Source organism: Dipodomys merriami, unplaced genomic scaffold, assembly GCF_024711535.1.
Source record: "Dipodomys merriami isolate MVZ:Mamm:240054 unplaced genomic scaffold, mDipMer1.0.p SCAF_9, whole genome shotgun sequence".
NCBI lineage: Eukaryota > Metazoa > Chordata > Mammalia > Rodentia > Heteromyidae > Dipodomys > Dipodomys merriami.
In genome coordinates, this window is record NW_027206512.1 from 16,444,850 (window position 1) to 16,459,525 (window position 14,676).

Below are 14,676 nucleotides of genomic sequence, written 5' to 3' on the forward strand. Positions count from 1 at the left end.
TGCAGAAATGTTTGATGTAAACACTATATACCTACAAAACTTTGGAAAAGCAGAAAGGTAGAGAAAGACAAAACAGGAAGGTTGACATAGTATCAACTCTTTTGGATGATGAACATAAGAATATTTAGAACTAAATACATTGTACAACTATAAGGGCAGCAGAAGAGGAAATAGGAATCTAATCCTCATTAGGTCATAAAAGTTAAAGTTAAGCACACAGTCTAGCTGGGGACAGTGATTTTTCAACTGTGGTTGCATATTATCATCATATGATGTTGTAGGACAAACTTTATGATTCATTTAATCTGGTTTGGTGCCTGGTAAAGCAATTTTTTAAAAAACAAAATGTTGATTGGGCCTAACACCAGTACCTCACACCTGTAATCCTAGCTACTCAGGAGCTGATATCTGAGGATCATGGTTCGAAGCCAGCCCAGGCAAGAAAGTGTGTGAGAATCTTATCTCCAATTAGCTACCAGAAAACTGGAAGTGGAGCTGTGGCTCAAAATGGTAGAATACTATCACTATCCTTGAGCAAAAGAGCTCAAGCATGGAGCCCAGGCCCTGAGTTCAAGTCCCATTACAGACCAAACCAAAAAAAATTTTTTTGCTTGGTACACTCATGGCTAAGAATCACTGAACTCAACAAGAAAAGTCTGTTGAACATCAAAGAAGAAGATGAGCATGTTGTTAGAAATAGCCAATAACATGTTCCTATCACAACATGCCACAGATGTCCAAAAGTATGTTTTCTTGTTTTTCTATTTTACCTGTTCACATGTGTGTACTAGAAACAATTACTTAAATGTAGGCATTTTGATTTCAGCAACACCGTTTGCATCAAATGTTTCCCTCAGTTCCTTTAGGATCAGCAGCCTAATTCATTGCTCTGAAAAAAATCCACATCATATAAATATGCAGTGTAATAATGGACACCTAGAATAGCACCAAAGACATACATCCAGGATATTAAAAAGAAAAATGGTTTTATTCCAGGGGCAGCTTTGATGAGCCCACCTCCAAATTCTGTGTCGCTTGTGTGACAGAAGCATTTGATTACCTGCATCGACTAGGTATTATCTACAGAGACCTGAAGCCAGAAAACTTAATTCTAGATGCCGAGGGTTATCTTAAGTTGGTAAGCTAAGTTCTTTTATTTATAGTATCATATGAGATATTTCCAGAGCAAAGTTATAGTTGTCATTTTCTTTGTAATTTATTAGAGCTGTTGTTTTCAATCTGGCCTTTGAAATTGGTGTGTAACAATGTTATGGATTCATTCTTTTGGACTTGCAAGTTCAATGTGTCAGCCCTATTTGTTTCTTCTACTAAAGAGTTACATAATGGACTGCTTTCAAAATTAGATTTTTTAGGGTTTTTGTTTAACAATTTTAACTAGATTTTTAAGTGTTTTGTGTATAAGGACTGGGTATGAACAATAAAGAAAATAATGGAACTCCTGCACTATGATATCCAGATACACACAGAGGGAGAGACAATAAACACATAACAGGTGTTTGGAAATCTTTCCAAGTGAATCTAATAGGTAATGAATGATGAGAATCAAACTAAACCATAGGCCCTTTGAGGACAGAGACTCTCCTTGCTATGTGTAATTCATTAATGCCCAGCAGAAACTCTTTTGAGTGTCATACTGTGCAGTAATGTTATCAGTCATAGGAACTACTTTCACTGAGAAACTATGTTAGAACTGGTTTTGGTCATAGCTATGAAAAAATCAAGTTACTTTGGAACTCAAGAGGGAACCCCGCAGGATGAGGAACCAAGGCTGAGATTTCCTGAGTCTATTTTGATAGCTCCCTAAAGACATTAAATCATTTCTGAACTTTATGATATTAAACATTCCCAGGCTCAAACTCATATAAGGACATAATAACATTATTTACTGAACATTTCTTATGTGTAAAATATACTATGCTCATCTAACAACTTTGTGTGTGTGTGTGTGTGTGTGTGTGTGTGTGTGTGTGTGTGTGTGTATGTGTGTGTGTGTGCCAGTCCTGGGGCTTGACCTCTGGGCCTAGTCTCTGTCCTTGAACTTTATTTGTGTTGAAGGCTAGCGCTCTACTACTCGAGCCACAGGGCCACTTCCAACTTTTTCTGAGTGGTTTATTGGAGATAAGAGTCTCATAGACTTTCCTGCCCAAGCTGGTTTCCAACCATGATCCTCAGCTCTCAGCCTCCTAACTAAATAGAATGATAGGATGAGCCACAGGTTTCTGGCTCTATTTAACAAATTTTAAGATAGGTTTTTATAATATATATATGATATAATTATGAAATTTAGCCTTAGTGATTAAATTACTATGTATGATTACTAAAAGCATTCTCCTTGTGGAGAAAAATAAAGTCTCTTTCTGTGTGAAATTTTGCTAACTTCCAAGAAATGTTTTGGTTCATTCAAGTTTTATTTTACCCATGAAAGACAGTATGAGAATTGGAGGTACTAACAGAAGTCTCAAACACTCCTTTTATTCACAATTTCCTTCATTGGCTATATTTCTAGAGCTCTCTAGCTTCAGAGGAAAATAGAAATCCTTTGATATTCTATAAGTAAACCATTATGGGGGAGGGTTAAGGTTTATATGCATAATGTTCCATGACTGTTATCTGTCCTGCTCATTCATTCATCAGCAACCTAAATGAGCAGTAAAAACTAAAACATGTAAAGATTAAAGGGTAAATGTTGAGGGCTGGGAAGGTGGCTCAGTGGTAGAGTGCTTGCCTCGCATGCATGAGGCCCAGCGTTGGATTCCTCAGCAGCACATAAGCAGAAAAACCTGGAAGTAGCCCTGTGGCTCAAGTGGTAGAGTGAGTGCTAGCCTTGAGCTGAAGAGCTGAGGGACAGCACCCAGGCCCAGAATTCAGGCCCCACAAATGACAAAAAAAAAGTAAATGCTGAGCCAGGCACCAGTGGCTCATGCCTGGAATCCTATCTACATAGGAAACTGAGATCTGAGGATTGTAGTTTGAAGCCAGCTCCAGTAGAAAACTCTTGAGATTCTTATCTCCAATTAACCACCAGAAAATCAGAAGTGACACTATGGCTCAAAGTGGCATAGTGCTAGCCTTGAGCAGAAAAGAAAGAAAGAAGGGGAAAAAAGGCTTAGGGACAGTGCTCAGGCCCTGAGTTCAAGCCCCACAACTGAAAATCAAAACCCCAAAAAGTAAATCTTGAATATTTCTGCTCTACATATGTATTAAACTAGCATCCTGAAATCCTTTCATTACAACAATGTCTGAAAATACAAGAAAAGACATGACAAGCAGTACTACAAATGCATGGCTGAATTCATAACACAGCATGGGTCTGAGAACCAAGGCTAAGTAGTAGTTGATGGTGAAGGTCAACATGGAAGCTGCCATCTTGTGAATGCCAGCAACACTAAGCTGTTGAGAGGCTTCATTTTAATAGCTGTATACTTTAGTAGATGAACAGGATACCAAGCTCTGGACATCGGCAATACATAAAAGTTGAATCAGAGAACATTATGTATAGATCCAGGTATCACAGAAATTAAACTTTCAGAGGGAAAGAAAACAGAAAACAAATATCAAATATATAAATATAGAATACATCTTAGGAAACATGCCTTTCTTATTTTGATTCTTGGTAGATGAACAGAAAAGTCTCCTCTAAGAATTCTTGGCCACAGACTAGTCTTAATTGAGGTTGGTTGCTCAATTTTTAAGGATGGAAAATAGAAGCAAGAATTTAAATGAATCCATGTTATTGCATTCCTAAGCTATTAAGACTCACTGTATAGTCTCTCTGGAAGCATATACTCAAGAATTCCAGGAGATAAAGTTCCAGGAAGTATGAAGTCACATTAAAAAATAAAAATAGGACACCAGTGGCTCACGCCTGTAATCCTAGCTACTCAGGAGGCTGAGACGGGCAGGAAAGTCCATGAAACTCTTATCTCCAAGAAACCACAGAAAACCAGAAGTGGCGCTGTGGCTCAAGTGGTAGAGCACTCACCTTGAGCTGAAGAGCTGAAGGACAGCGCCCAGGCCCAGAGTTCAAGCCCCATGACCGACAAAAAATAAATAAATAAATAACTATAACAAAATAAGCATATGACAGAAAGTAAGAACTACTGTTAGCATTACTTCCCAGAAAGAAAAAAGGAAAGAGCAGAAGCAGATATTATGGAGAAATCAGATGCAGAATGAACAGTAAGTGTATTTAATGTGCTTTCAAATGAATAAGGAACAGAGACTTTCAAAAAAAAGGCCTAACAAATTGAAGGGAAAAAGCCTAATAAAGCATCTATTAAGACAATAATAATTGAACTTAAATATTCAACCAAAACTTTTATTGATAATGGGATAGTTTTCCTGGTCTAGACATTTGATCAGATTGATTCTAACATATTTATAAGCTTGTGTGAAGGCACTAAAGCCAAAGAAAAGGTATTCAAACCTTAATAAAAGGCTACTAGGGTAGGTGGTAGTAACAAGTAAACAGTCTGTCCACCACTGGGCACTGCACAACATTCCTCATTGGATAAAGAATGGGAAACAAACCTATAGTTGACATCATACCCAATGATAAGATATTGAACATCCTTCCAGGTAAGAATAGCTAATCTTACAACTTTGACTTAGCATAGTGACAAAGCTCTCCGCAAATGAAATAATCAAGAATGGGAAATAAAAGTCAAAGATTAAAAAAGGAAGAAATTTCCTGCCTTATTTGAAAACAGCATAAATTTGAATGTAGAAGTCTAAAAATCTACTGAAGAAGTACAAGAATTAAGAAATTAAACTTGATTATTGATACATAATCAATGTGCAATTAAAATGTTTCATTTTCATATACTAGGAAAAAATTTAAGTGAATAAAAATTGATAACATCAATTTTTGTATAATTTATAAAATTTATAAAAATTTTTGTATAAAATATTATCCTACTAAGGTGATATAATTATTGTGAATAAATTATAAAAGAAAATTACTGTGTGAAATTGTATAAGACCTCTACATTGAAAATGACATAATATACCATAGGGAAATCAGTAATTAGCAATACATACTGTGTTTCTTGATCTTATAATAAGATCGTGTAATAAGATGTTCTAAATGATCTACAGAGAACTTTACTCCTAAAATTTACATTTTGTACAGAATATTTAAAAGAGACAATAGCCACATTGTAAAAGAAGAACAAAACTGAAAAATTGTGCTATCTGATATCAAGACTAACTATAAAACAATAGTAGTGAAAGAAGTATGATACTGGTATAAGGATGAACAAAAAAAATATACCCCAGTTTAGTGATTGAGGTTCAGAAATGGACAGTCAATGAAAGAGTAATGCTAGGTTTTTCAGGAGGCTTTGCTACAATAATTGTATTTCCATATGTTAAACAAAAAGAAACAAAAGAAGCTGAGCCTGTTTTCTACCTTATGCTGCGTAAAAATTAATTAAAATGGATTATAGGGCTATGAAACAGTAGAACAAAATACACTACTAATCTTATATTTAAAAAGAATAAATTAGCCGCCGCCACCGGTGGCTCATGCCTATATTCCTAGCTACTCAGGAAGCAGAGATTTGAGGATTGTGGTTAAAAGACAGCCAGGGCAGAAAAGTCAATGAGACTCTTATGTCCCTCCAATTAATCACCAGAAACCCAGAAGTGGCACTGTGGCTCAAGTGGTAGAGCGCTAGCCTTGAGCTGAAGAGCTGAGGGACAGCACCCAGACCCAGAGTTCAAGCCCCACAACTGACAAATAAATAAATAAATAAGACAATAAAAATTCTGATAATCAAAATACACTGCTAAGAAAATGTCATGACATAAACTAGAAGAAAATATTTTAATATCTTCACATAATAAACGGCTTGCATTCCAAATATATAAAGAACTACAGCTTACTAATAAGCATTTATTCAGAGTATGTGATATGCATCTATGGAATTATCACAATGAGACTCCTTGTACTATTAATATGTGATATTAAAAAATATATATTTACTGAAGAAGGACACACATTCAACTGTACCTTTTAAAAACATATCATCAGCTGGGCACTGGTGGCTCATGCCTGTAATCCTAGCTACTCAGGAGGCTGAGATCTGAGGATCGCGGTTCAATGCCAGCCTGGGCAGAAAAGAACTCTTATCTCCAATAAACCACCAGAAAACTGAAAGTGGTGCTGTGCCTTGAGCTGTAGAGCTTTGGGACAGCACTCAGGCTCAGAGTTCAAGCCCCATGATTGAAAAAAAAATAGATAGATAGATAGATAGATAGATAGATAGATAGATAGATAGATAGATAGATCATCAAAAGCTTACAAAATAGAAAATATAGGAATGGTCACAAAGAAATGCCACTTCACACCACTAGAATTACTGTAATTGAAAAGTTCATCAATACTAAGTGCTGGTGAGGTTGATCCTATACGTTTCTGTAAGGAAAAGAAAATTGTAATCTAATTTTAACAATAGTTTCTCACTGAAACATATAATCCTATTCTATCACAGCAAACTGCACATTTGCATTCATTCAGGAAAATTAAACTTAAAAAAATCAAGCTTACATTATCATAGCAACTTTATTCCTAATAGATCTCAAATTAGAAACAGCACAAATATTTATCACCAAATGCATGCATTAACATATACAGTGCATTCACCAACAGAATGTACTTCAGACAAAAAGAATAGATTTAAAAACCATTTTCAACAAAATTTGACACAAAAAGAGTGCTGCTTGTATAACCACCCCAAAGTTCTAGAAGAGATGGTAGGAATCAAGGTAATGGCCATCTTTCAGAGAAATATTTAACTGGAAAAGAATACGGGAAAACCTTCAGAAACAATGGCCATTTTGCCTGCATTTTGAGCAGATGGTTGCTGTGGTTCTATGAGTATAATCTGCATCAAAATTCAGTGAATTCTATGCCAGGTAAGTGTCTGTGCACTTGGTTACCTGCAAATTATAAATCAACTTGAAAGAAAAAAAATATAATGAAGAAGTTGAACAGCAGATAATTGATACAGAGAGAAAAGCCAAGGAAATGAAAGAAAATTTAAATGACTTATGTAGACTGGGGCATAAGGACATAAAAATGGGAAGTGGAGAGAAACTTGAAGAATGGGGTCAGACATTCTGACACGGTTTAGTTGCAATCCAAGATTTAAAAAATAATACAGACCAAGTGGGAAAAACAATACATAAAAATATGACTGAGAATTGTTCAGAAATGTGTAAAAGGTACCAATGATAGGGCAAAGGAACCTTGACAAATCCAAGGGATAAACTACACATCTGAGCCTCTATTTTTTCCTAAATCACTCCAAAATTTTATAACTAATTACTTTAAACAGCAGCAATCTCTTATTATCTCCTAGACTCTATAAATTAGGAGTTAGGAAATAGTTCCACCAAGCTGTTCTGACTCAAGGTATCTCATTAAGTTTTAGTTACAAGTTGGCCAGGCTATTGTCACTTGGAGGCTTGTACATCCAGAGTGTGATTCACTTCCATGGTTGGCAAGTTGATGACGGTCTTATTTCTCCATAGCAGTCTCCTTCACAGGACTGGCTGAATCTCTTTATGGTTTTGCAGCTGGTTTCTGTCACAATAACTCACCCAAATGCCTAAGGAATGTCTACAAGGCTTTCATGAACTACTCTAAGGCATGTCACAGCACCTCTGCTGTTGATTAGACAGAGCCAGCCCCGATTGACTGTGGGAGGTTTCACTGCTGAACACTGAAAGTGGATCACTGTGGCTTGTCTTGGATGTTGACTATTGGATAACAAGGTGCAAAACAAAAACTAAGAGATAATGTAGGACAGCATCTGTAAACTGAAAGGATTAAAGGAAGTAGGCTTTCATTGATACCTACACACTAAGCCAAAATGCATTTGAATAGTTGAAAATTTTCGAGTGAAAGAAACTTTCATTATAAACCTAGTAAAATGACATGTCAGAAAAGTGACATGAAGACATTTTTTAAATTAAGTTTTTTATTGTGAAAATACCACCCCTTCCCTCCCACCTCCTCAACTATACCCCCTCACCACCCCACCCCCACCTAAATTTTTAAACATAGTATCTTGTACATCTCATTGTTGCAATGGGTCAATGAAGATATTTTTAAACAAAGATGAAAAGTGTTTACTCCTACACACAAAAGATATGATCATGGGAAAATGACAATGATATCTTACAAAGAATCTGAAAAGCTGGATGGAGTGTTGACCATAGAGAAATGGTAAACATTGTAACCTAATTAAAATAATAGTATAAAGTAATAATCATCTTTGTAATATGTAGGATTAAAATGAGGAAATGCTAAATAACTAAATACCAACCAGTGGCAGATAAACTGAATGTAGGAGCCATTGAAATTAGAATGGGAGGATAAAGTATCATTTAAGAACAAGACAGCAAAGAAAGAAATAGGATATCTAGAAAGCAATAAAAAATCTGGGGGCTGGTGGTAATCTGAACTACTTAGAAGGCTGAAATTGATAGGATACGGTTAGAAGCTAGCCCAGGAAGAAAAGTCTGTGAGATTCTGTTTCCAAAACTACCAGCAAAAATCATTTTTCCAAAATGATATTAAAAAATCATAGTCTGTGAGATTCTGTTTCCAAAACTACCAGCAAAAATCATTTTACCAAAATGATATTAAAAAATCACAGTCATTTTTTGATATTGCTGTTCTTGCCTGTCCTAAGGCTTGAACTCAAACCTGAGCACTGTTCCCGAACCTCTTCGTCCTCAAGGATAATGCTTTACCACTTGTGCTGTAGCATAACTTTCAGCTTTTTCTGAGTAGTTTATTGGAGATAATAGTCTCATGGACTTTTCTGCCTGGGCTAGCACTGAACCACGATCCTTAGATTTCAGCCTCCTGAGTGGGTAGGATTACAGGCATGAGCCACCAGTGCCTGGCCCCAGCCTTTTATTTACATAATAAGATGCTTCAATAATAAATAGCAGACTTTGGCAGAGTAAGGAAACATGAAAACGTTTAGACATTTTACTATACTTTTCTCAGAAACTGATAGAACACTTGGACCATGAAATCGTTAAACTTTAGAAAACATGTACAATACAGTTAATAAACTTGATCCAATAGATTTGTACACTATTGATCCCAATAGGTGGAGATTATATGTGAATAAAATGTGATTATATAATGGGCTGTTCAGCAAGTTTCAGCAAGTAGAAAAATGGGAATTGGAGTGTTGACGGAAAACCCATCAGCACTGCCTTGACTAAGAGGGTTGGTTCTGCAGGAGTGAAACAGTGATGAAATTGGTGGGTGCCAGCTGGGCCAGCAGCGATGTCATTTGAGTGAAGAATACTGTAGTAGGCCCAGCCTCAGGCCTGAATAACTTTAAGGAAAAAAAATTCCTTGTAGGAGGACCTTGTTTTCATTCTACAAATTCATAAGTAACATGTTAATTCTCTTTGCAGTTGCATGCAATACCTAAGAGAGGCCAGCTATTTAATGAGCACAAGTATAAGGAAAGCTTGTAAAAGACCTAAATTAGAAAAAGGTCTGAATTTTGGTAGTGTGTCCCAAGATGTGCCCTTCATAAGGTGGAAGGTGAAGCTCCTAGATATTTACATTACATAGAAACACTTAGATAACAGAAAAGATGCACAAACTACCCAGCCAAACTTACCAAAGAAGTAGAAAATCTGATTGATCAGATCTTTTAAAACTTTTGTAACTTTGGGGCTGGGAAGGTGGCTCAGTGGTAGAGCGCTTGCCTTGCATGTATGAGGCTCTGGGTTTGATTCTCCAGCACCACATAAGCAAAAAAGAAAAAAGCCAGAAGTGGCACTGTGGCTCAAGTGGTAGAGCGCTAGCCTTGAGCTGAAGAGCTGAGGGACAGCACCCAGGCCCAGAGTTCAGGCCCCACGACCAGACTACCCCCCCAAAAAAAAACAACTTTTGTAACTTCAACTTTAATGCTACTTTTATGTAAATTATTTCCCAAAACTGAAGGATACTTTTTATCAGATTTTTACAAGGGAATTATGGTATTTTCTCCTGGGGAATCTTCTAAGAAAGGCACATTAACACCCATTCTCACTAATAAATCTACTGTTTAATAAACAAACTACTAGCACTGACTATTAGAATGAATACAAACTCTGAATACATTTTTATAAGCAGGTTGCATATATCATAAGAATGTAAACATAGTTTGACGTTAAAATCCTTTCAAAACAGCCTTTGATTGCCCAGTTCCACACATAAGGAGCATAGAAATGGCTAGCCTCTCCTAAGAAGTAGAAAATGGGAAAACTGAAAAAGTATATTTAAAAAATGCTTCTTGGATTTTTAAGAAAAGTGAAAACACAGAGAAAACTGATCCTCTTAAGAAGGGGACATGAAGACAAGTGCAATCACAGTTTACAGGAGCAGAGACTTGTGTGTGTGTGTGTGTGTGTGTGTGTGTGTAAATGTCCCTAGGAACTAGTCCTGGGCTGGAATTGCTGGAGACTCAGTGTATCATTGGAAACCCCAGGGAGACTCAATGATGGTCAGTATCCCATACTTTGTGTGCTTCTTCTCCAAGAGCCAAACCACTAAATATTTACTGAAAACAATAAACACCACAGAAAACATCTCCAGCCTTGGGAGGGAAAAAAATGAACCATTTTGAAATATGACAAAGAAGTCTGTGCTTAACAATGACTGCTCTCATGAAAAAAAAAACTAGTTATTATCAGAGCCCAATAACCTGGAGGAATTAAATATCCAATATCAGCCCACTCTTGCTGTCCTGCTAACTCAAAATAACAGAGAAACATTATGAAATTCAGTCCAGAGGCTTGTTGTGAGTTATTGAATATGTTCCTCCTCCTACCCCATTACCAAAGGGTCATTTACAATTCCTTTAGTAGTAGACATAATATCTGGCTCTCAACTGAAAATTACTAGGCATACTAAAAGGCAAAAATAAAATTAATATGAAGAAGCAAAATCAGAACTAAAAAGGTAGGAATGTGGGGTCAGAGAATTTAAAACAGCAATGATTAATGTACAACATGGTCTAAGAGAGAAAATGGGCAGCATACAAAAAAGCAGTTGTGCAATGTAAGCAATGATTTGTAAATCTTAGGGAATAAGGTAAAAAGAAATATTATAGGTCAAAAATGCTATAACCGAAATGAAAAATGCCTTTAAGGGACTGATTAGTAGACTACACACAACTGAGGAGGAGAAAACCATCTCTGAGATTCAGTGGAAACCTCACAATATGAAAATCACAGAGAACAAAGAATGAAGGAAAACAATAAAAAGGAAAACCCAAGGACTATGGAAAAACAAAACTGCCTAATTTATGTGTCATAAAATAGGAACAAAACAAGAAAGCATGAAACTATAATCATTGAGAATTTCTCCAAATCAATATTAGATACCAGGGGCTGGGAAGGTGGCTCAGTGGTAGAGTGTTTGCCTCACATGCATGAGGCCCTGGGTTCGATTTCTCAGCACCATATAAGCAGAAAAAGCTGGAAGTGGTGCTGTGGCTCCAGTGGTAGAGTGCTAGCCTTGAGCTGAAGAGCTGAGGGACAGCGCCCAGGCCCAGAGTTCAGGCCCCATGACTGGCAAAAAAAAAAAAAAAAAAAAAAAAAAATCAGATACCAAATCATAGATTCAAGAAATTCAAAGCACATTATACTTTTACATATAACTAAAAGGAATGATAGCAATGATATATACAAGGAAGTAAGATCGTTTTGCTGTTATACATGTGAGTGATAGTATGTCATTTGAATGTCTGAATGAAGACATTCCAGTGTCTGCTGTTAGACTTCATGGAATTAAAGTGAAAAGCAGGAAAAGAAAATAACTACAAAATCCCCAAACACATAGATGAGTGTAAATTATACATGGATCTATGAAGAAATAGTATATCTTTTGAATTAAATAAAATTGAAAACAAAATTTATCAAAATTTGTAGAATGAAAGCAAGGAAGTGATTATAGAGAAATCTAAAAGATCAAATGCATAGATTAGAAAATGAGTAAGTTCTAAGTCAATCATCTATGCTCCTATCTTAGGAAACTAGAAGAAAAAGAACATATTAAATTCAAAGTAACCAATATAAATAACAATTAGTGTGAATGTTATAAAAACCTGAAAATAGAAAATCTTTAGAGGTAATAAATAAAACAAAAAATTAGTTTTTTAATTATCAATAATCTTAATATCTGGGTGCTGGTTGCTCAAGCCTGTAATCTTAGCTATTGGGAGGCTAAGAATCTGAACATCAGGGTTCAAAGCCATCTTGGGAAGGAAACTCTTGAGACCTTTATCTCCAATTACATACCAAAATGCCAGAAATGGTGGCATGGCTTAAGTGTTAGAGTGCTAGACTTGAGTTAAAGAGCTCAAGAACCACATCTAGGCTCTGAGTTCAAGCCCTAGGACTGATACACATACACATACCCCCCAACACACACACTAAAATAAGATAAAATTAATACTTTTTTAGCCAAAATGAGAGGACATCAATTGTTAATATCATATGTGAAAGAAGAGCTATTACTACAGACTCTGGACATTGCAAGGATAGTAAGGAATACTGTGTATAACTGCATGTACATGAAGCTGATAGGCCAGATGAAATTCCCTAATTCCTTGAAAGATACAGTCTGTCCAAAACCATACAAGAAGAAGTGAAACAATGTGAAAAAGCCCATGTCTATTAAGGAACATCAACAATTGAAGAACCTTCAAAACAGAAAGCATCAGGTTCATATAGACTCACTGGTAAATTCTAGACAAAATTTAAGGAAGAAATTATGCCAATTCTGTACAACACAGAAAGGATATTTGACAAAATCTAGTAGGGAGGAGGGAAAGTAGGAGAAAAATGAGGGAAGGGGTAAAAAGTTTGACAAGAAATGTACTTATTACCTTATGTAACTGGAACCCCTCTGTACATCACATTGACAGCAAAAATAATTAAATAAAGTAAACTCAGCCAGGTGTTGGCAATCCTAGCTATTCAGGAGTTTGAGATCTGAGGATCTCCATTCAAACCCAGCCCAGGCTGGGTTTGCAAGTTCATGAGACTCGTATCTCCAAAAAAGCTGGAGGAAGTGGCACTGTAGCTCAAGTGGTATAGCGCTCACCTTGAGCTGAAGAGCACAGGGACATCGCCCAGGCCCAGAGTTCAAGCCCCATGACCGACCCCCCAAAAAAAGTCTCTACCACCAAAAAAGCGGGAAGTAAGGCTGTGGCTCAAGTGGTAGAGCACTAGCTAGCCTTGAGCAAAGAAAGTTCAGGGATAGCAATCAGACCCGGAGTTGGAACCCCAGAACCAGCACAAAAGAAAAGAACAACACACACACACACACACACACACACACACACACACACACACACACACACACACACACACACACAGAGTAAACTCATGGTAAACTAGAAAAAGGGAGGGGCTTCCATAACAAGACAAAGAAGACAAAGAATATCTACAATGAAAACCCTTAACCAACATCATAGTCCATAATGAGAAACTAGAAGATTTTCCATTAAGATTAGGAGCAAAGCAAGAGTGTCTTCTCTCACAATTTCTTTCCAGCATCATACTAGAAAGCAACAAGAGAAGGAAATAAAAAATAGGTTGGCAAGGAAGAAACAAATCTTTCTTTGTTCACAGATGACATGATCATCAATGTAGAAAATCTGAAAGAGTGAGCAAAAATAATTTCCAGGAAATAATAAGCAATTACAATAATATTGTAGAACACAAGATCTGAGGGTTGTGATTCCAAGCCAGCCTCTTCAGGAAAATCTATGAGACTACAATCAACAGTCAAAAGCCAACAGAGGAGCTGTGGCTCAAGTGGTACAACACCATCCTTGAGTAAAATGGCTAAGGGACAGCATCCAGGCTCTGAGTGCAAGCCTTATTACCAACACACACACACACACACACACACACACACACACACACACACAGAGTCATCTCATTCCTTTGGTAAAGGAATAGACTAGTATGTTAGTGGTTCAGAATGAATAGTCAAGAAATAGGCACAGATAAATAGCTAACTGACCTTTGACAAAAAAAATCTAATGTAGATCATAAAACAACAATAATTTTTCCAACAAGTGGTAGTGGAATAACTATATCCTCAGATAAGAAAATTAATTTAGGATGGGAAGGGATGGGAAGGGGAAACAAAGGAGGAGACTACAATGCTTGATAAGAAATGTACTCATTATCTTGCCCATGTAATTGTAACCCTTCTGTACAGTATTTTCACAATAAAAAAATTTAAATTAAATTAAATTAAAAAAATCAATTTAGACAGACACCATAACTTATATAAAAATTAATTCAAAATGGATCACAGGAATAAATATAAGAGTCAAAGCATAAACCTCCTAACTTAGATACATATCAAATGTCTCTGATATAAATCACTGAAAAGAGAGACTTTGTTGACACTTGAAATGTGTAGTGTGTAAAAGAAAATGTAAAGAGAAAGAGAAGAAAAGCACAGGTTACGGGAAACTACTAATAAAAGATGTATAAAAGACTGTTATCAAGGCATAAAGAATACTGAAACTAAATCAAAAGAAAGTAAAACTACTTGATTAAATAGTGCGCAGAACACGTGAATGGACAGCTTACTGCAGAACATCTGCA

At 36.3% G+C, this 14,676-nt stretch overlaps 1 protein-coding gene across 4 annotated transcripts in view; it reads left to right on the forward strand.

Moving 5' to 3' along the window:
- The window catches only part of Prkg2 (protein kinase cGMP-dependent 2), a 116,059-nt gene that overhangs the window by 74,005 nt on the left and 27,378 nt on the right, over positions 1–14,676 (forward strand). For all 4 annotated transcript variants that reach the window (XM_070012967.1, XM_070012969.1, XM_070012968.1 and 1 more), the window contains one exon: positions 997–1,138. In XM_070012967.1, coding sequence (XP_069869068.1) covers positions 997–1,138 — 142 coding nt within the window. The remainder of the gene's footprint in view (positions 1–996; positions 1,139–14,676) is intronic.